The sequence below is a fragment of the Apteryx mantelli genome, chromosome 26 (assembly GCF_036417845.1).
Source record: "Apteryx mantelli isolate bAptMan1 chromosome 26, bAptMan1.hap1, whole genome shotgun sequence".
Classification (NCBI taxonomy): Eukaryota; Metazoa; Chordata; class Aves; order Apterygiformes; family Apterygidae; genus Apteryx; species Apteryx mantelli.
This window is the reverse complement of record NC_090003.1, coordinates 3,519,755-3,539,570: the sequence shown is the minus strand read 5'-3', so window position 1 is coordinate 3,539,570 and position 19,816 is coordinate 3,519,755. Positions and strand designations below refer to the sequence as shown.

Genomic DNA, 19,816 nt, shown 5'->3' with positions numbered 1-19,816 from the left:
TGGCATTAAAATTTCCTGCATTGCTGTGAGACTAGTTTTATGTATTTTTTTCCTTCCCCTTGAGAGCAATATTTAAAAGCTGCCCCAAGTGACTGAAGCAGTGGTTAAGTGTTCTTTTCACTAAAAGCATACTTTTTACCCTCTACAAACGAACATGCTGTTAGGACTAAATGACTTTTCTTTCCCTCCTCATCCTTTGCAGTCTTGCAGTGAAGGAGAATGCTGAACTCAACTTTCATTCACTTTCTTGTTTCCTTCCAGAAATTAGCTGTGCACTCCGGCATGGATTATGCCATCATGACAGGTGGTGATGTCGCCCCCATGGGGCGAGAAGGAGTTACTGCCATGCATAAACTCTTTGATTGGGCAAACACCAGTAGGAGAGGGTAAGTAGAAGTTCCTCCGACTCCTAATCTCTGCTTGTTACTGAATGATACTCTTGAGCAGATGCGACAACACTGACCAGGTATAATATCTTCAAAAGTATGCCTAGAAGGGGTGAATTTTTGCTGCTTTGTAATATTTAAAAAGCTGAAAGCTTTTGCTGTTCCTCTCCCCGAAACCCTTTTTGTTTACTTCAGATTTCCCAGATTAGTCACAGTTTAACTCCTTGCTGATCCCCCCAGGCAGGTGGAGAGATACTGTCCACTTGAAGGCTGGGGCACACATCTTTGAGTGATTACTGTTCTGACAGTAGCTGGAAGACTTAATGCAAATGGAGATGCATCCAGGTTTTTAAACCGTCTGTGTATTACCTTCTTCCCTCTTGCAATTGCTCAGGTTTTAGACTCTTGTAGTGTCTGGATCTGCTTTCTTGTTTAGTATCAAATGGAAGTAGGGAGTTATAAAAAATAAAAAAGGATGGGGGGGAGACAGATGCTAAAGGCATTGCTATTAGTCAGGGTGTAAAAATCACAAGCGGATGTGCTTTTTAGGTGACCTTTAAAAACAACCTTCTATCCCTGGGAAAAGTATCAACTCTGATTTTCTGAGAGGATGCAACTAGTCTGCTTATGCTGGTGTAAATGCGTTCCTGCAGTCCAAAGGCAGCTGAAAAGCTGGTTGTCTGGCCAGGATATTAAAATCCAGTAGAGGGCTTGCAGTGGGGTATAAGTGTGTTTCTGTGCTGTTTTTTGATTGCAGGCCTTCTGTAGATAGAGATGACTAATTGATGATTTATGTGTTTTCTGATTGCTTTAGACAGACATTATCTTGCAGTGTCTATTTCAATCCTTTCTTGCATTCATTATCAAAATGTTCTTATTTCCCCTTAAAAAAATGAGTTTGCAGAATAAATATCCTAAGCTTTAAATCCAACTTTGAGGAGCTGTAGAAGGAAAGGTGCAAAAATTTAAGTGACTTTTTTTAAAGGGAAAAAAAAAAGTTGGAGGAGATATGTAGTTACTCAACTGGATGGAGTTTGCTGGATGCTGCTATTGAGGAACACTCTTTCACAGTGTTGGCTGTGTCCGAATTTGTTCTTTCCTGATTAAAAACTTATGTGCCTTTGAAGTTTGTGCATGTCAGATAGCAACTTTTAAAAACTGTTGACCAAAGGTTGCATGTGTCCATACACATCAATATTCTAGATTTCAATATCATGTAAGGATTTAAGCAGATTTTATTCTGGAAACCCAACAGTCTTGACTGTGTTGCCTTTATTAGCTGAAAGCGGTAGTGATAGAAGACACTTCTCTGCAGAGACTGTAGCTGAGAATATTTTCAGAAAAACAGGAGTTGAGTAAATGATGTTAAGAGGCTCTCTTCCATTGAAAGGAAGATGTATTTGAAGCTACACAAGAAGGTAATACAAGCTGTGGCAGTTTTAGGAGCAGCTTGGTTTTGTTATTGATAAGCATTTTTGTATGCTTTGTCTCTTGGAAAGAGCATTACCCCTGGGTTATAAGTGAATTTATTTTCCTGAATTATTCATTAACTTTATTAATTCACTTCTCCACAGGTAGTAAAACCACTATATTCTTGCTATTCTGGTTTGGGAAGGAAAACCCCAACAAAACAAAGCATGTTGCAGAGGGGACTTTGTTTTCAGGTTTTCAGAATGGCATAAGGAAGAAAAATGGCAGGGAGATGCCATTGTCATCAAGACATCTTGTATGCTTGTGTTCTTATCTCATACCTTTTACTGACTGCACAAACTTCTCTAGATAGGAATGAATGCCAAAATAAGCACTTGCCTAAATACTCGTGGAGCAGGTCTAAACTTCAGAGATGAACTCAGACTTGACAGGAACATATCTGCTCTTCTAGGTGCATGTCCATTGCCTTCTGAACAGCAGGAAGCAAAACTTAAGGGGTCTGGAGTGAGTTTTATGGCCTAAAGTATCTTAAGCTAATGCCTCTTTTCTTAGCTGTTGGGATGGGCTGAGAGCATGCACTGGACAAGTTGCTGCAGCTCAGCTGATAAGTGTTTCCTTGGGAAAAAAAAAAAAAAAAAAAAAAAGAATTTGCTTGTGTAATCCTTTGGATTTTCAGCTGGTCACAGCTAAGGGTGCCCAGTAGTAGCACAGGAGAGGCCTTGAATCATTTGAGTTTCACATTACCTGTTTCACATTACTATCTAGTACTTTCTCTTTGCAGCCTTTTGCTATTTGTGGATGAAGCAGACGCATTTCTACGGAAGAGGGCAACAGTAAGTACTTTTTCAGTGGCCATTATCTATGCATGCTGCAGGGTCAGTCAGCCAGCAGCCTTCTCGTTTAACCTGATTAGTTAGCCTAAATGGTCAAAAGATTAAAACTGGCAGCTGCCCTACTGCTCACCTAATTAAGGGACTCAGAGACAAGAAGTTAGCCTCTTGCAGCTGAATGTGATGACCATCTCAAGACTGACTTGGAAATTCCTTCCCACAAATGAGATGGGTGACATCATCTATTTGGAGATTTTGCCAATGATCAGGCAGTAGGAAAGAGGCATGGATATGAGCAAAAAGAAGGGAAGGTTGTTCACGCTGCAGAGCTGGACCATGCAGGGTTTGGTTTTGCCCCCAACAAATAGTTACCTTGGGCTGTCTTCATAGCAGAACTGCTTTTCACTGCCTTAACCAAGCTACATCTTCCCCCTACAAATGATTTATGTTTTCAGAATAAGTCACCATGTTGTATGTTGAATCTGGGCCCACTACTTGAATCCTGGTAGTCTATTTAAAAAGCTAACCCTAGAAAATTATGTTGAATGTGTAAGTAAATTCTTTTTTTGTGGTTTACTTTCCTGTAAGTGTCCTACTAGAATGGGACTAGTATTCAGCAGAGAAAAACCACCTTGGCCAATGATTAGAGCATTGAGTTTGAAGTTGAGAGAATCACTGAGTGACTGTGGACAAATATTTCACTACTTTGTTGAAATTTTACTTCCTGACCTTTCTCTTGGGCGTGTGTGTGTGTATATATATAATCTCTTCCAAGCTATGACAATGCTTTTGATTCTACAATAATGCAAATGATTAACAATAATAGAACTCACTTTGGCAATAATACTGCTTAAAGCTGTGACCTGTCTTAGGTTCCCAGGCGGTTGATCATCCTTTGGATTTTGTCTTTGCAGGAGAAAATCAGTGAAGACCTCAGAGCAACTTTAAATGCGTTCCTGCACAGAACAGGGCAGCACAGTAACAAGTAAGTATCCAGTCTCAGCCCTTACATTAGTAGATATTTCCCTGAAGTGAAGAACGTTTCTAAAGGGGCTGTGGTGTGCAAATGGAAGTTGGAAGCCTCTAGTCCATACTACTAAGGGCTTGAAAAATATGCATAGAATATCCGCTTTTCAGTTTCTATACTGAATCTAGCTTGCTCTTCCTCTATCTTTTCCTGGGACCTAGAAATTGGAACTTGGAAGGACTGTACACAGTGTAGAGATCATAGCTTGTTAAAAGGGTGTTTGATTGACTCACCTTAGCAGATGTTTGAAAGCGATCTTGAACTGTGTTTCAAGACCATGTTTCACTTGCATATGGTATGTGGTGGTGGGCAGTTCCATTCCGTGTGATCCATACTGTGCATACCTCCTCCAGCACTGTATAGGGAAATTGTCTTTCCTGAAACAAGAGTTGGTATTTGAACATCTTGGTTGTCTTCATGAGTACATTCTCTTTCTTAGTTGGTTACTGTTGTTTAACCAGGGACAATTTGGGGCCAATGAAAATCGGTGTCACAAAAGAGAATGCAAGTTGATATTGATTGTATGTTTCATATTCTCTTTAAAAATGCTTCTGCTGGTGCTTGTTTGAGCTGATATTCTTCTCCACTGTTTTGGTGGACTCTTTTTATGGCTGTGCCAGGAGAGGAGTAAAACTTGGGGGCACGTGTTTTAAACCCGACCCCATTTCTTTTGCATGAGCTGTCTGCTTGGTATCTCTGTGTGTGACACTGCACGTAAACATGGAAATCCCAGAGCTGTTACCTTCGTGCCTGCCACTTAATGATTGCAGGGCTGACTTGAGAGATGTATGGATGCATGGGAATTATATTGGCCGTGCATTCTGCTCACTTTATCACATTAATGTTTTCTTTCTGCAGAGCACTGCTTAGTTTAATATGAACCATTTCCTGGTGAGCATAATGAACAGAGGTGACTCCCCTCCTCATCTTTTTCAAATAATTTTAAAATAGGATCTTTCAAATAAATAAGCTCTAACTGATGGTTATTTGTGTGTAGCTTCTCCATCTCAACGAGGTGCCTTGGAAGGTGTGCCCTTACACACTTGTTAGGTTGCCGGACAACAAGGCGTTGAACTCAGCCTTGGACAAGATCCTTGGCTCTTTCTTTCTGAGGATAGTGAGTCTCTTATGCTGAAATGACTTTTTAAATTATTCTATAAATGCTATGAAGTTGAGCACAGTTTGTATTAAACAACTCTGTACTTGCTATTTGCAATGTTCCTTAGAATAAACATATATTGACAAAATACATATATTCTGCAGAGATCCAGAGCAAATGGTGCTTAAGATAGAAATACAGAGTTTTCCAGAGTGAAAACTGTAGATATCCTGAACTCCTCGGTGATCTGTGGAAATATCTTTTGCCCTGTACCTGCAAATGTGATAAAGATCAACAGTGACCTTTGTTTAGATGAGACTTTAAAAGTAATAGGACATATGTTTTAGCTTTAGATAGTTTTCCCCTTTTTCTGGGAAATAGTCCTTTTCAGACTTGTAATGTCTCATAACAGTAGATCTAGCAAAGCCATGGTTTTTTTATCAGATTTGTAATTACACTACAAGCCAGTGACTAGCAGGGATAGTAAAGGTACAGTCCTTTCCCATGGCATTAGGGTTCCTTGGCAGAGTTCTGGGGATGCTTGTTTTGGTGCTGGTGGGTGCCATGCTTCCACTCTAAACAGCTAGGCTGTCATTTGGCAGACATTTAATTCTCGCCTAATTTAAACTATGAGCCAGTCTAGGAGAATGAACATGTCCTAGTGATTCATGCACTGCTTATTAATTCTGAATGGCCTTAATGCTGCTTCAGGCAATGAGGTGTCCTTCCTGTATCCATAAACAGGAGTTTACTTGGGTAACTCTAATAGGGCATGTAAATCCAGCTCTTCTGTTGAGACCCTGAGGGGTACTTATTTGACTGTACCAGTGAATTGTCACCACCTTAGCCAAGTGCTAGGCTTTGTAAATTGCTGGTGTAAGCTTTCTGAAAAACTTTCTGCATCTTCTTGCTGGGTAGCTGACTATGTCTGATTCTCTTGCTCTTACGCGTTTGTATCCTCATCCATATGTCAAAGGGAAGGCCTGAATGTCAGGCTGCATGTCAGTCCTTCTAAGCTGTGTTTCTGCAGGGGTTTGGGGGAAGTTCTTGTCAGGAGAAAAGGAACAGGTTCATGCCTGTGTGACTCTTGGGCCAGCAAAGTTATCGCCACAAATGACAGCAAATAACACAGCTCCCTGTAGATGTGAATTTAAATAGACTGCAAGAATATCAATATTCCAATAGCTGTGGTTAAAAGCCCATTTCAGATTATAATGCGCTATTAAGCTAGTAGTGTCAATTAATGCATTAAAGCAGAATTAGCATGGGGAAAAAGCATCATTACAAAGCAAAAGAAAGGACTTCTGGCTTGAAAATGCACCAGAAAGGAATTGAGAGAGCAGGAACTGGAAGATGGCACAGCCGTATAGTGGAGCAAGGCTTTGTCAAACAGGCCACCTTTATGTTGCCCATTTTGAATGCTTCTTTTCTGCACACATGCTAGACTTGGAAGTGAGAACATGTTATCAGGCTTGCTTGAAAGAAACAAGCCATCTGTTAGCAACTACTGCAGAAGAATGACCTTCCCATGGGCAGGCTTAGCAGTGGCACATTCCCCTTGTTCCTAGGCCGGGATGAGTCCATTCAATGCTCTGTAGTTCTCTGAGCTGGCTGAGGTTTCAGTCATGCTGCTGATGTTCAGTTTAGCAGCCATTCATATCTTCTATTGCCCCTAATTACGCTTCTAGGGTGTTGTGCAGTTAGCAACTAGAAGCCAGTTCCTCAAGGTGGGGTTTAAACTGGAGTTATGTATGTGTGAGAAAACATGTCTCTCCTTGCTGACACTTTGTTTGGCCTTGTTCCGAGGTTTCAGACTTACAGAAGTCTCTGGTAGGTTGTACTCTTGCTAAATGCTTGTGATATCTGTAACTTGAGGGTGATGGTGGATAAAGTTGGAAATTAGTTTTCTATGGCAGGGACAGAATGGAGAAGGCTGATATTGAAAGGCTAATTACTGAGTAAACTGCTTAGAACTGTAATGCATTTAAAACTGCACCGCGAAGTAATGTCACTTGTGATGCTGTTACAAAGCTGTTTGTAAGAAACCTTCAGACAGGTCAGGTGAGGAGAGGTCTTTGCTGGCCATGGCAGTTCCTGATGTTCAGACTGGTTCTTTTTTTTTTTTTTTTCCTTTTCTTTTGGGTATGTTTTTTCCAATCTTTCTTCTCCTATTTCATCCTTCCAGGTTTATGCTTGTTTTAGCAAGTAATCAGCCTGAGCAATTTGATTGGGCTATCAATGACCGAATAGATGAAATAGTGAACTTTGATCTGCCCAAGCTAGAAGAACGGGAGCGGCTTGTAAGGATGTATTTTGATAGACATGTCTTGAAGCCAGCTACAGAGGGTAAACAGTGAGTATCCCTGCCAAACTTTTACCTTCTATATGATTTTTTTGATGCTTAATCTCCTTTTCTATGTATTATTTCAGCATAATATTCAAGCAATATTACAGCTAGGGAAGCCTCCCTTGCTATACATGGCAAACTGTGTAGTACACATTGCCATCAGACCTATAGCGCCCATTAACCACTTAAGCAGAGCATCAGATTTGTTGCAGCTTGCAACTGGTCTTTTCTCTGAATCCCTCAGAGCAAGAATCTCACTGATGACCATCAAAGAGGAGAACTGGAAGAAGAAGGAGTTAAAGTGAAGAAGGCCCTTCTTAGCACTGAATTACTTTCAACATGCTCTGTACTGTTGGGTTTGGTCTATGTCCTACTCAAATGTTGATACTGATGCTTGATTAATCTGAATTAAATTGTCACAGTTGTCCTAAACTGTGGTAGTGGAGGTATTTCCCCTGTTCAAAATTAAAAATCTGATCCCCTTTAAGAGTTGCATTGTCAACAGCAAGCTTCCAGACTCCTATCTTGAATGTATTTTGGTTGTGGTTAAATTATCTTAAAAATATATGAAGGCTGGTAAAAGTAACGTATTGCTGAGGATCTGATTCAGATATACGGTGTTGAATTACTATGATTTCATTTGATAATCTTCCCAGTTCAGCCTTATTACTGCTCACAGATGTCAGAAGATCTCTTCTGGGATGTACTGCTTCTCTTCTTTGCTTGGATGGCTGCTCTTGCTTTTTGCAGTAATCTTTGCATTCAGCTGTTTCTTCTGGCTCATTTTAAATCCACAAACTGACATGATAGGACTGAGCTATGTAGTGATTCCTCTTTTATTTATAAAACTTTGGAATGTTTGACTGGACATCCCCTGAAGAAGTAGAAGCAGCATCAGCAACGAGGGGTCACTAAGGAGAAAGATCTGATGGGTGACCTTTGGTAATCAGGAGATTCTCTGCAGAGCCATTTTTATCTTTTCTTTCCTAATCTCTGAAAGAGTTTGGTTTCTGGGAGGTGAAATTACTCTGGTATTGATTGCAGACTAGAGCAGCAGCCACTTTTCCAATGCTTTCAGCCCATTCCTGATGCCTTTGTTCAGATTCTGCTCCTTGGTTCAAGATACCAGAATCCTAACTTACATGTGCAGTTGGAGTTCAAAGTCAGATTAGAATTCTTCTGTCATCTTTAGGAGCACAACACAGATTACTCTAACCTGCTCTAGCCCATGTGTAAGGTGTATAAATCCATACTAAAGGCAGTCTGGCTAGCCTTGCTGTCTGTCACACTGTATAAACCCACTTTAAACTGATAGTACAGATAAGAGTTGGAGAGATGTCTCTTGCTATCACGTTCTAGGATGATGAGTCATCCTAGAGTTTCATGCTGTGGTTTGTTGGGCTGGCCTTCAAAATTTAGACCTGTTACTGCAGTGAAAGAGAGAATAAGATGGATGTTGTTGGAGCTCCCTGTAGCCAAACTTTTGCTTGGCTCAATGGAGACAAATCAAACCAAGTGAATCCTTTCAAGTGTGCTGTGCAGTCTTGCACCTTTCTGGTTTTAATCCAGGTATTCACATTTCTTTGTGCCACAAAATCAGGCTCTGTGGCCCAGGAGAACAAATCCTGTACTTGGACTGAGCCTTTCTACAGAGATTGGTTCAGATCTGATCTTTGGTTTCAGTGGAAGTGTTGTTCTTTAGAAAGCCTACCTGTGGACTCCCTCCCTCTTCTTGTCATTTGGCTGCATGTAAATTAATCCTTGTGCTTCTGCTTTTAGACGTCTGAAGTTGGCCCAGTTTGACTATGGGAAAAAGTGCTCAGAGATTGCCAGGTTGACAGAGGGCATGTCTGGCCGAGAGATCTCTCAGCTTGCTGTGGCATGGCAGGTAAATATGTCTTTGATCACTGGGCTTCTTGGGTCATTTTTGTGTTCTGGAAGGCTTGAGTGTGTGATGTTGCAGTCTCAGATCTTGGCTTACTCTGGAAAGTTTCACTGTGTCCATATGGTAGTACTAGCATGCTGCCATCTCTGATGTGGGTGTCAAACTGTCAGTATAGTCCTTCATAAACCGGAAAAGAGTCTTCGTAATCACTAGTGGGAGACCCCTTACTGAACTTGGGTAAAGCAAACAACTTAGGAGTGGGTTTGGGCAAATTGTGCTGGCTTCCACTCATGTTTCAGCTCAAGAGGCTCAATTAGAGGAGTTCCCTAATGTGTTACTTGTAGGTACGACAGTGTCAAAACACTAAAACATTCTTCTGCCCTACTTGGGTCTAAACACATTTTTAATGCATCTTGGGTGATTAAAAGAAGAAAACTAACTGGAAAATGGAGCTGAAAAGACCAGGTACTTCTACATGTGTGGTACCTGTGAAATAAGAAATAAAGTCATGTTGAGTGCAACTGTTCACATAATTAACAATGTTAAGCACACTATCTTATCAACCTTTCACCCTGCCTTGTCACAGCTGCAGCTACTTACTGGCATCATGCTTTTTTTTTTTTTTTTTTTTTTTTTTTTAAGTAGCCTAGTAATAGAATTTAAGGATTATGCTCCAAATCATATATGCCAGCTTCTTTTCAGGTATTATAAAAATAATTATATTTTTTCAATCTATCTTAGCAAGTTCACAAACATTTTACAGAGTTTAGAGTGTGTTTCATTCCTCCAACTACTATTTTTTTTCTCTTTTTAAGCTACAGAGAGCATTTCTCCCTTCTAGTCCATGTAATTGCAGTAGTCATGAGTTGAAGTCCAAAGCAGCCATTTCTGAGTGTTGATCATCCTTATTTTATTCTTTATTTGTGTCTTAACACACAGCTTGTTAATTTTACCATGTGACTTTTGTATTATTTTTAAAAAATGGTTCAGTTTGTTGTGTGCTGTCATCTGAAAATGTCTATAAAGCTTTATTTATTTATTTTAAACAGTCTCTGTACTGTATCTAGCTGAGAACATAACAGATTGGTATTGTTACCAGCTCAGTCAGGAAGCTTAGCAAGGTCAGTACTGGTGCTTGAGATTGAGATAGCTGATGCATATTGATGGGTTTTAGATGCACTGCTAGAGTGTCCACATAGCATGTGTTGAAATGTCGTCTTAGCTGACAGTGTGAAGGAATGACCAGAATCTTTGGGCCATTCTGCCTTTCCCATAGCAAGTGTATCATGACTTCACTTTTCTCAAGCACTGCCATGCTTATTGTTGGCTTTTGGTTTTGAAAGCCAGAATAAAGACCTAAGGTGTTTGTCTTAATCTGAGTGATGGTGCTGTGGGAGTCAAAGCAGACCACTAACTGTGTTGTTGGGTTTCGTTACTTGGCTTCATTTAGAATGCACTTACCCATGCCTGGCAGCAAAGTCTTTCACATGCATTTCCTGTAAGAAAAAGTTGTGGTAAATGACCCTCTGCTTTTCTTCAGGACCTCAACTCTCCTAGTTTGTCATTACTCCCCAGGAATGACCTTAGCTTCTATAATTTATCCTTTAAGTGATCTTGAAGGAAGGTGGACTGACTTACTCCTTACCGCTGTTACCCTGATTAATCTTTTTAAGGTACTGTACAGCACCAAAACTATTAAAAAGGGGCTCTGTAAAATAGCAGCAGGGGGCTATGTTCCTCTCTCCTTTTCATAAAACAGTCAAAGAGTTTAGAAACAAAGGATGCAAAGATGCAGGGATGCATAGGCAGAAAGATACAAACTGTTTTGATGCAGAAGCTGCAAAAGAGCTTCAGCTGTGTCAAAATCAATTGTTGGTGTTCTGGAACAAGGGGCTTCATATCTTACACCCTGTTGATCAAGAAAGGAAGTGTAATGTGTTATGGGTCAGTGTTAAAGTAGCACAGTCTTTTTCCAGCTAGTGGCTAGAGACATGTACCTCTTTCTTCAGAAGACTGGGTGGATACAGTTCACTAGCAGGTTTGTGAAGTCAGCTAAAAAAAGGGTAAGATTTCTGTATTGAACTCTGCCATGGGAGGTGCCCTCCAGAGTTAATGATTCTAAGTGCTAGCACAGTGGGGTTTTTCAGTCATTTGGTCAAGGAATTAGGCGCTGTAATTGACTGGAGCTGGAGCTTTTGACTATGGCAAAACTTGGTAACACCTCCATTTGATTTCCCCTATGGAGGAGCCATATTATGGATATGACTCTTCAGTAGCTGCTGTTAAAAGCCCCTAGATGAGCAGGGTTTATCACAGCTGAAGCAGATGGTTTAAGTCCTGCTGACTGAACCTGATCTTTTGAATGATATCACTATTTTGGGCCTGGGTCAGCTCTGACAGATAGCTTGTTGTAGATGGTTTTGCAGCTGATATAATGCTGTCTACTATCATGGAAGGATTAAAGCTGCAGTTTGACAAGCATTTCTGGCAGTGTTAGCTCCTGCTGCTTATTTTTGCCTTTCTGCTATCCTTTCCGTTGTGCTGGTACAATTCTCTGTATGACTGCGCTATGAACTGGGTCAGGGAGCTGATGAGAGTTAAAAATAGCTTGGCAAGGCAAGTGCACTGCATAGCTACACAGTGTTGTCCTGGCACAACTGAGGGAGTGGATCAGGGTAGATAAGGGGCTATATGAGCTAGCACATCTGGTTCAAAAAAAACTTGTCAAACTGTCCTCCGTTGGATGCAACTGCTGACTCTTGAAGTGTTGGTCTCTTAAACTCCTGTATGACTGATGAAATTCTGATTCAAGGTGCTGCATGCCAGAGGTCAAAGGCATAGTCCTTTTAATAAAAAACAAAACAAAACACACAGCTGATGTAAGAAATAACCTGATGCAAGTAGCACCTTTATGAACATCCACTTGTATTTTAATCGGTCTTCAAGCCACAATTTTGTGTCCATCTCAGATACGAGGAGCTATACGGGAGCTACCCAAGGGCTTAACCTGGGATTTAGTGAGCACCTTCTGTGACTACAGATTATGTAATTAAGATGAAGGTCTGAATTTCCCACTCAGTTCCCTACCTGCAGTTGCTTTTCCTCTCCCCAACCCAAGCATCATGTTAAGTGGAAAAGCCAGGAAAATTTTGGGATTTTGTACAAGTTGAGAAGGTAAAGGGCAGGAAGAGCCAGGAAAAAGGGGAAACGCTGTATCCCTCTTACAGTTCTGTTTCTAATCCTTGTAACACCTTATAGAGCTGGCAAACAGCAGATGTGAGCAGATGTGAACGTATCTTCTAGAAAGGCTCATCACAACAGCTGCTAAAATCTAATATGTCTAAGGTCTCTGTTTAATAAATAAATGTAATTGATGCATTCTGGGGAAGATTACAGTACAAAGCCCTAGTGAAAACTAGTGATTGTGAATGCTGGAGCACAGAGCTGGATGGATGCATTTCATTTGCCTTTCTGTTTTCAGCTGTTTTGCATGATGCCCTGATAAGACTTGGAGCTAATCCCCAAAGTGTAGGCTTAATTGCAACATGCCTGTCACTTAATTCACCTGAGATTCATATATATATTTTCATAATTAGTTTTTTCCTCCAAGAATCATTTGCAGTGTTGCTGTCTGTAAGCGTTATACCTCTGTAGACATGTCTTGAACAGAGCCTTAACTAGTGTCTGGACAGCAGAACTGAATGCAGAGGGTGCAAAATGGCAGGCTTAATCTGTGTGAAGTGTTGCTGTGTTCTATGGGGTCTGTCCTTCTGTTACCTCAAGCTGACTAGGGCCTTGTTGTTTGCAATTTCCATCCTAATTTCCATGTGATTAAACCTAATCAAATCACCCATTGAAGCACCAGCAGGACCAGAAAAGGTGCTGTAAGGCATCTGTGTTGCTTCTCCTGTTTCCACTCCTGAATCAGCAGAAGTGCTGGAGGAAACAGGCAGGGAGCTTTTATAAAAAGCTGTCAGGAAGTTATTTGTCATGTTCTGCTGGAGTTCTGAGCTTCTGGGACCGACTTCAGCTTTGCTTAGCCTGCCAGGGGTTGCCTTTCAGGGCTGGAACTGAAACCAGAGGTCATTTACGGAAAAGGTGAAGTTCTGAGGCAGCAGGAGGAGAAACCATCATACTCCTTGGGTTAGAGCTGTCAACTAACCTAGAATGTCAGCATATGGCCACTCTGCTGTCCCATGGCTTCACAGTCGTGTCTCATGAAGATGTTTTTGGCATGCTCTACCAATATTGCTTGTTAACATAAGCATCTCATTTAAACTAGAGGTCTGAGCAAAAGCTACAACTTTCACAAGTTTAATTCCACTGTAAACTGGGTTTGAAATTGATTGGCTGTCATGAAAAAGTTCTGTTTCACTCTTGGTTCAGTCTAGCTCAGTTTGTCCTGGACTTTCCAAACAGAAAAATTAAGATGCAGAAAAGCCTCTAGCACTGGAAAAATATTGTTGTCTATGGCGCAGCTAATAGTCTGCACGCTAGAAATCCATTTTAATGCTTCTCTTCTGCAGAACACTGAGCCTTTCCTTTTGTCCTGGTGCTTTTGCATTCTCCATATCTAATCCTTTATAAATATAGCATGGATCAGGTGTATTTATACACTTTAAAATTCCCTTCAGATCTATTACAGTAGTGTACAGGCTTCCTAGTTTTGCAGCCTGAACTTAAACCTATGTACTTTAGAGACAAACTGTGGTGCTTCTGTCATTAAGGCTGAGCTCATCATGTTTTTTCCATCCCTCTACTTCTCCCCAAAATACTTTATTTTCAGATTATTTCATAGCTGTAACTGAGTTATAAAGCTGGAATAGCTGCATTGCAGAAAATGGGTTAGAATTTGTTCATGCAGAAGGCAGAGATATGAACACAAATGAAGCACAATGCCATTTGTGTGTGTGTGCATGCATGCATGCACACATAAGCTACTCCCAGAAGGGACAGTTGCTTCCCCCATTTGCTTTGTGGCAGCTAGGGCCTGAGGCTTTCTATAAATAGAAAGTCATTGAGAAAATCAACAGAGCGTGAACTGCACAGCTTTGCAGGAGTTTACATCATTGAATTTATGGTCTGTGCAGTTGCAAAGAGGAAGGGAATGCATCCTCTCTGTTCCATGGAGGTGCATATGCACATTCCAGGAAGCACTTATTCCACCTTAAAACACCAGATCTTGCTGGCTGGAGGACTGCACTGGCAAAGGGATGTTGGCTCCTCTTAGCTTTAGTTCCCCAGTCTTCCCTGCAAGAGAGAGTTATGGCAGGTGAGTCAGAGAGGGGTTATTTCAGCTGAACAGAGCCTTTCCACTGTGCCCCTTTGCCAGTGATGAGAGAAGACAGCTCATGACTCGATACAGATACCATGAATATTTGTGGCAGCAAGCAGGTTATGGAAACACTGCTCTTCTGCTGATGTTTTGCAGGAAGTAACTGACTCATTGCTGTGCTCAGGGTGTCTTCTGCTCTGTTGTTGAATATAGAGGACAAGTGCATTTATGCACAGTGAATTCTCCATTTGCAGACTCCTTTCTCCTTCTCTGCACTCCTCACCTACAGACAGTGATACTCCTAACTTGAGGTGTGGGCATTAGCCTAACTTGTCCCTTCTGCCTTAAGGAAGGGCTGCCAAGGTTTTGCACAGGGAGGAATCTGTTTTGATGCTTCTTGCAGTAAAAAGCAGTGCCTTCCAGCTCCATGTTTATATGTGGCTCAGGTGGGGAGGCCTCCTTTCTCTTGTGATCTAGACAGTTCTCCAAAAAGGGCTACAGAATAGGGAGTGGAATGCAAGCTAGAGGAGGCTGAGAACCAACTCTGTAACCTTTTGTCCCTTCCTTGAAGAACTGTCCCTCCTGCAGTGAGGCAGCAGTAATCTTAATAGGCAGGTGTAACCTGCCCAGTCAGTACTGTGATGATGCTGACCAGTGCAACAGCTTAATCGGGTTAGCTTCTCTCCCTTCTGTATCACTGGCTAGTGGGAGCGTAAAATGGTCACACTGTAATTTTTTTCATTGATGCTTTTGCTGACTTGTTACAACTTGGATGCAGCAAACCTAATGAGGTTTGGCAGCCTCAATGATTTGCCTCATTAATGATTTATGGAGCCTATATGTAACACCTTACAAACACACTTCAGCCTCTGCCTTGAAAAAGAAAGTTTCTCTTTCTAACTGGGATCTCAAGATCAGAGATCTGTCCCAAAACAGAAGGTTTGGGATGTGGCAATCCGTGACGTAATAGCTCTGTGGAAGGGATGTGAGCAGAAGTTTGAGGCTCTTGCTGCTATTTGGGGGAGACATCATGGATGTGAGAAGCTGGAGGGGGTCCCACACTGCATTGTGTCAAGCTCCCTTGCTAGCATAGCTGTACAAGAAACCACAGCACTGAGTTGCTTGCAGGGGCACTAGCATAGGGAGTAGCCAGATATAGAAATCTGCAGCTTGGAGTTGCTGTGTTACCTTGGAGATGGGTTGTTCAGATAGCAGTGTAAGCATCTTTCTCTTTCTTTGAGCATGTGCTGCTTGTGTTGTCATTTGCAAGGTGGCAATCAGTGGAGTCCTAGCTGTCCTATATGTTTGGACAAAAGCAACTTGAACCTTTTTGCTGCAGCTGAGAAGTGGCACACAGTCCTGTTTCTACTAACCTTCCACTGGAAATTTTGTGTGCTGCTTCACAAGGACGTCAGTATTTTTCAACCCTTCTGCAAGGACTGTGATCATGTTTTTGCGGCCTATTAAAGCAGCAGGAACAGATGTTAATTCTCCAAAAAGAACTGGAGAGATGGGAGTTGGGATATGGGTGGAGGGGGAAGGAAAGGGAAGGCCCCACGGGTAGAGGAGTATGGGATGGGAGCTGACACATCATGGAAGTGATGCAGGGGAGATTCCCAGCAGAATGCCTGAGGAAAGCAAGATTGAGGCATTCCTGACACATCTGACAATGCTTGTACGGTGCTTCAGCTCTGAAAACGCTTAATAAATCTTGATTCTTGCTGTGCTTTCTAGACACCATTTTAGAAGTGCCACACTGCCCACATTCACCCCTGACACTGTGATTTTAGTCGTCCTCTGTGAGTGTGTAAAACCTCTTCTGTTGCCTTGGATGAAGTTATTCAGTCACCATCTGCACCTTTTACTCTTTACCTTACTGGCTTCTTATGTGCAGTGCTTTTAAAGTAGGAGAGGAATTTTAAACAAGCCAAGTGTGACTGCAGCCCAGCAATGCTGACGATGTTCACTGTTCTGAACCTGTGGCCTTCTTTCCACAGAAGGCAGAGATCTGGTATCAGAAAATCCAGGGGCAGGTAGGCAAAGGTGCCTATTCACAGAGATAAAGACTTAAGTGCAGCTGTGACTGGGTCTCTGTGCTTGGGCAGTTGATGTATGCCAGTCCCTGGTACAGCTGCATCAAGGGAATGTCTCTGATGGAGATGTGCCAGACTGCTCTGGCACCGCTAGTGACTTGGAACAAGAATGAATGTTGTGCTAGGTAGTGTGGGGACAAAGATGCACAGAGAAACAAATAGGGACCAGTCTCAGCTCTTCACTGATCCTAGGATTTGCCATCACTAAGCTAGCTCTCTTCTGCCTTTCCCTCCTCAGGCTGCAGCTTATGCATCGGAGGATGGTGTCCTTACAGAGGCCATGATTGATGCCCGGGTAGCTGATGCTGTGCAGCAACACAGACAGAAAATGGACTGGCTGAAAACAGAGGGTGCTGAAGGAAGCAGAGGGGCTGTCAGGAACCCACTCTTGCCTTTTCCTAAAGGAACACCAGTGTGAGCAGCAGTCTGCAGGCTTCAGACCAGCATATGTGGGGAAGCATGCAGGGGAAGAAGTTGGGAGGGTCATCGGGGTAAATGTTTGGTGGAATCATGCGTTAAGGGAGACAAGTGTCCGTTGGTGCAAGACAGGGGGAGAGGATGCTGCCTCAGCCTGCTTTTGGTGTTTTTTGGTGTCTTTGGTGTACCATTCATGTTTTTAGAGTACACCAGAAAAAAATGGTTTGAATAAGGCAGAAGCAACTGCATTAAAGGACCCTCTTGCTGAAACACCATTGACTGTGCTAGTCTGTGTGGCCTGTCTTGCTAGAGAGGCCCAAACTCCAAATACTTTTCAGCAGACCAATGTCAAATTGCAGTGTCCTGGTGACCTGGGCCTGTGTAAACCCAGGGATTGTCCAAGTCATGCTGCTCCCCATGTGTTTCACTTCTGAGTTTTTGTGTTCCAGCAGAGGTGACTTCTCAACTCTTCTACTCCATCCCACCCAGGACAGACCTCCTCCATGCTCATATCTCTGCTTGGGATCACTCCTTGCTCTCTCACTCTCACCCCTTGACAGACTGAAGGTAGCCTCTGTAACACAGAAGCATGTGATGTTGCTGCTGGTGCCTGGCTGCTGTATTTTGTACAGTCCTGTCTCTGTTGGGTCTCCTGGAGAATGGCAGGAGAGCTACCCTGCTGAGAGTGCAGCTTAGCCCCTCCACTGTGCAGAAACTTCTCCTCAGAGTTGTGCTTATGTGTTCCTGTGCATGGTTTTACTCCTGCCTGCCCTTCAGTGTTGGTTGTTTAGCAGCAGAGTGGCACAGCCATACTTGGGAGAAGGAGAAACATTATTAGATTGAATATTAGCAGGGATGAAGCCTTCAGGTTTGGAACACTTAGCCTTCAGCACTGAGGAGTCCTGCTCTAGAGCTTTTATCTCCTTGTAGTGTAGCGTTGTAGAATAATCCTGCACTTTCTAGGTTCCAGAAGGCTATTTGAACCACAGTGGAGTAACTGGGACTTCTATAGCAGAGTCTTGACAGCAGCCATCAAGCTTCCATATAGCCTTTCAGACACTGCTGAGCTGCAGCAGTGGGAACAGCTGCTTCCCAGCTTCTGAAGCGTCTGTTCTGACTCTGTAGCTGACAATCCTTTGTCTGCTTTCTCCAGCCAGGTAGTTGCTGATACAGCTAGTCTGAGAGTAGCTCTAGGTTTCCTTAAGAATTCAGTTCCCCCTCTAAGGGAGTAGACTAGGCTCAGTAAGTCTGTCTGGCCTACAGGTGTCTCCAGCATGATCTGAAGGGAGGGAGATAGGAGGTGGCTTGTTTGCTTCTGGCTGATGCCAACAAGCTGCTCTGGCTGTATTACTGAATTTCTGGAGCAATTGACAAATATGCCCTTGTCAAAGCATAAAGACGAGCCTGTCCGGATAGATGACATTTAGTCTGTCTATGTGCATATAAGAGGCTGATTAGAAAATCTCTTTTTAGCTTGAACTGGAGTTGAACTCTGGACTGTGCTCTGAGTCCCCCTCTGTAGCTACACTATGCAAACACAGTTGCCTGACCTAAATTTGTGCCCTTAAGTACCCTGCTGAGACACTCTCCTCTGACAGGAACTGACAGCACTTTCCACTTTGTCCATTTTACTGGTACTTGTTATGAAGCTTTGAGAAATGCATGCTGACAAGAGCCTGCAAGTGTGGGAACTGGGCAGAAAACTAAGAGGGCTGGTCACCAGTGGCCTCAAAACAGGCAGCCTTGGGGAACACCAGGAAAGAAATAGTCATTGAGGCTGCAAACCTTCCCTGCCTTGTGCTGCCATCTTCTCTCACAATAGGTGTCTCATACTTTTTCTCCTAGGTGCCAAGGGAGAATCTTCATTTGCCTTTGAAAACCCATTTTAGAAGTTGCCCTTTCTTAAGAATAGATGTCCCACAGCAGTAATGTGTGCTCAGACTTTTGTGCCCCACTGACACTTACTCATTGCCATGTGGGAGCCATGCTAGGAAGGAATCACCATTTAAATTGAAACTGCAGATTTTATGTTCTGAACTACTGAAATAAGTTTAGATGTCATCTTTAAGATGTCTTTTAGATGTCCCCTTTAGCCTCGCTGTAGCTGGCTTTTAGTCCACTGATGTGCTGGAGGATTAGATATTCTAGGCTTTCCCCAAAATTTTATTTCTCTTTTAAACCCCAAGAAGAGAGATGGAGGAGAGCTAAGCAGAGCCACCATTTGCTCAGAAAGCCTTGCTAACAAATTATGTAATGGAGCAGTCTGATCTTGTGTGATTAAAATGTCTAACTGTGACTTCTTCCTCTGATACTTTTCATCCCAGTACCATAATCATCTCCATAAAATGAGAGGGAAGAAGGGTATTCTAGGTCTTGCATTTATTCTGTCTCACTGCCCTTTTGCTGATACGGGTAGCTGGGAAGAGAATCCTGCTGTAAAGCTGTGTAAAAGGCACAGCAGCTGCTGTCTCAGCTATTTCATGTGATTCCTCTTTCAGATTGCACCAGGTTCCTACATGGAAGCAGAGGGGTCACAGTGCTTGTAATGCAACTATGATCCATGCCTCTGTGCTGTGCAGCAATGGTATATGGCAGGCTAGGGGGAACACTAGTTGGAGGTAGCCTCTTGCTGTAGCAGGAAAGACAGCAGGAAGCATGGGCTGATCCAAAGATTCTCGGGTTTGCATGAGTGCACAAATATCTTTCAATGAACTTTTACAGGCTTTTAAAGACTACTGTTAACAGTGGTTGCTGTTAGTCCTTACCTGAGCTCTGCTGCTTGGCCTTCGTAAGGATGGAAAGGACTGTCTGCCTTGAAGAACAACTGGCTGCTTTCCACATCACATGGATGCCTCTGCCTTTTTGATGTGTATTGACACATTATTTGCTCTGGCATGACACTGACTGCTGCTGCATGTATCCCAAGGGGCAAGTTACTTTGCCTTCCTCTTCCTCTTGGACAGCCCAGAAGGGTGGGATTGAGCGGTGCTGTCTCTATTACATGGGCGAAGTCATCTTTATTTTCC

General features: G+C 42.6%; 1 protein-coding gene across 1 annotated transcript in view; it reads left to right on the top strand.

Moving 5' to 3' along the window:
• The window catches only part of LOC106493083 (ATPase family AAA domain containing 3A), a 33,696-nt gene extending 16,636 nt beyond the window's left edge, over positions 1 to 17,060 (top strand). The window contains exons 11-16 of the mRNA XM_067310841.1: positions 262 to 386; positions 2,599 to 2,650; positions 3,562 to 3,632; positions 6,959 to 7,126; positions 8,900 to 9,008; positions 16,612 to 17,060. Coding sequence (XP_067166942.1) covers positions 262 to 386; positions 2,599 to 2,650; positions 3,562 to 3,632; positions 6,959 to 7,126; positions 8,900 to 9,008; positions 16,612 to 16,791 — 705 coding nt within the window. The 3' untranslated portion in view covers positions 16,792 to 17,060. The remainder of the gene's footprint in view (positions 1 to 261; positions 387 to 2,598; positions 2,651 to 3,561; positions 3,633 to 6,958; positions 7,127 to 8,899; positions 9,009 to 16,611) is intronic.
• Positions 17,061 to 19,816: the final 2,756 nt, after the last annotated feature.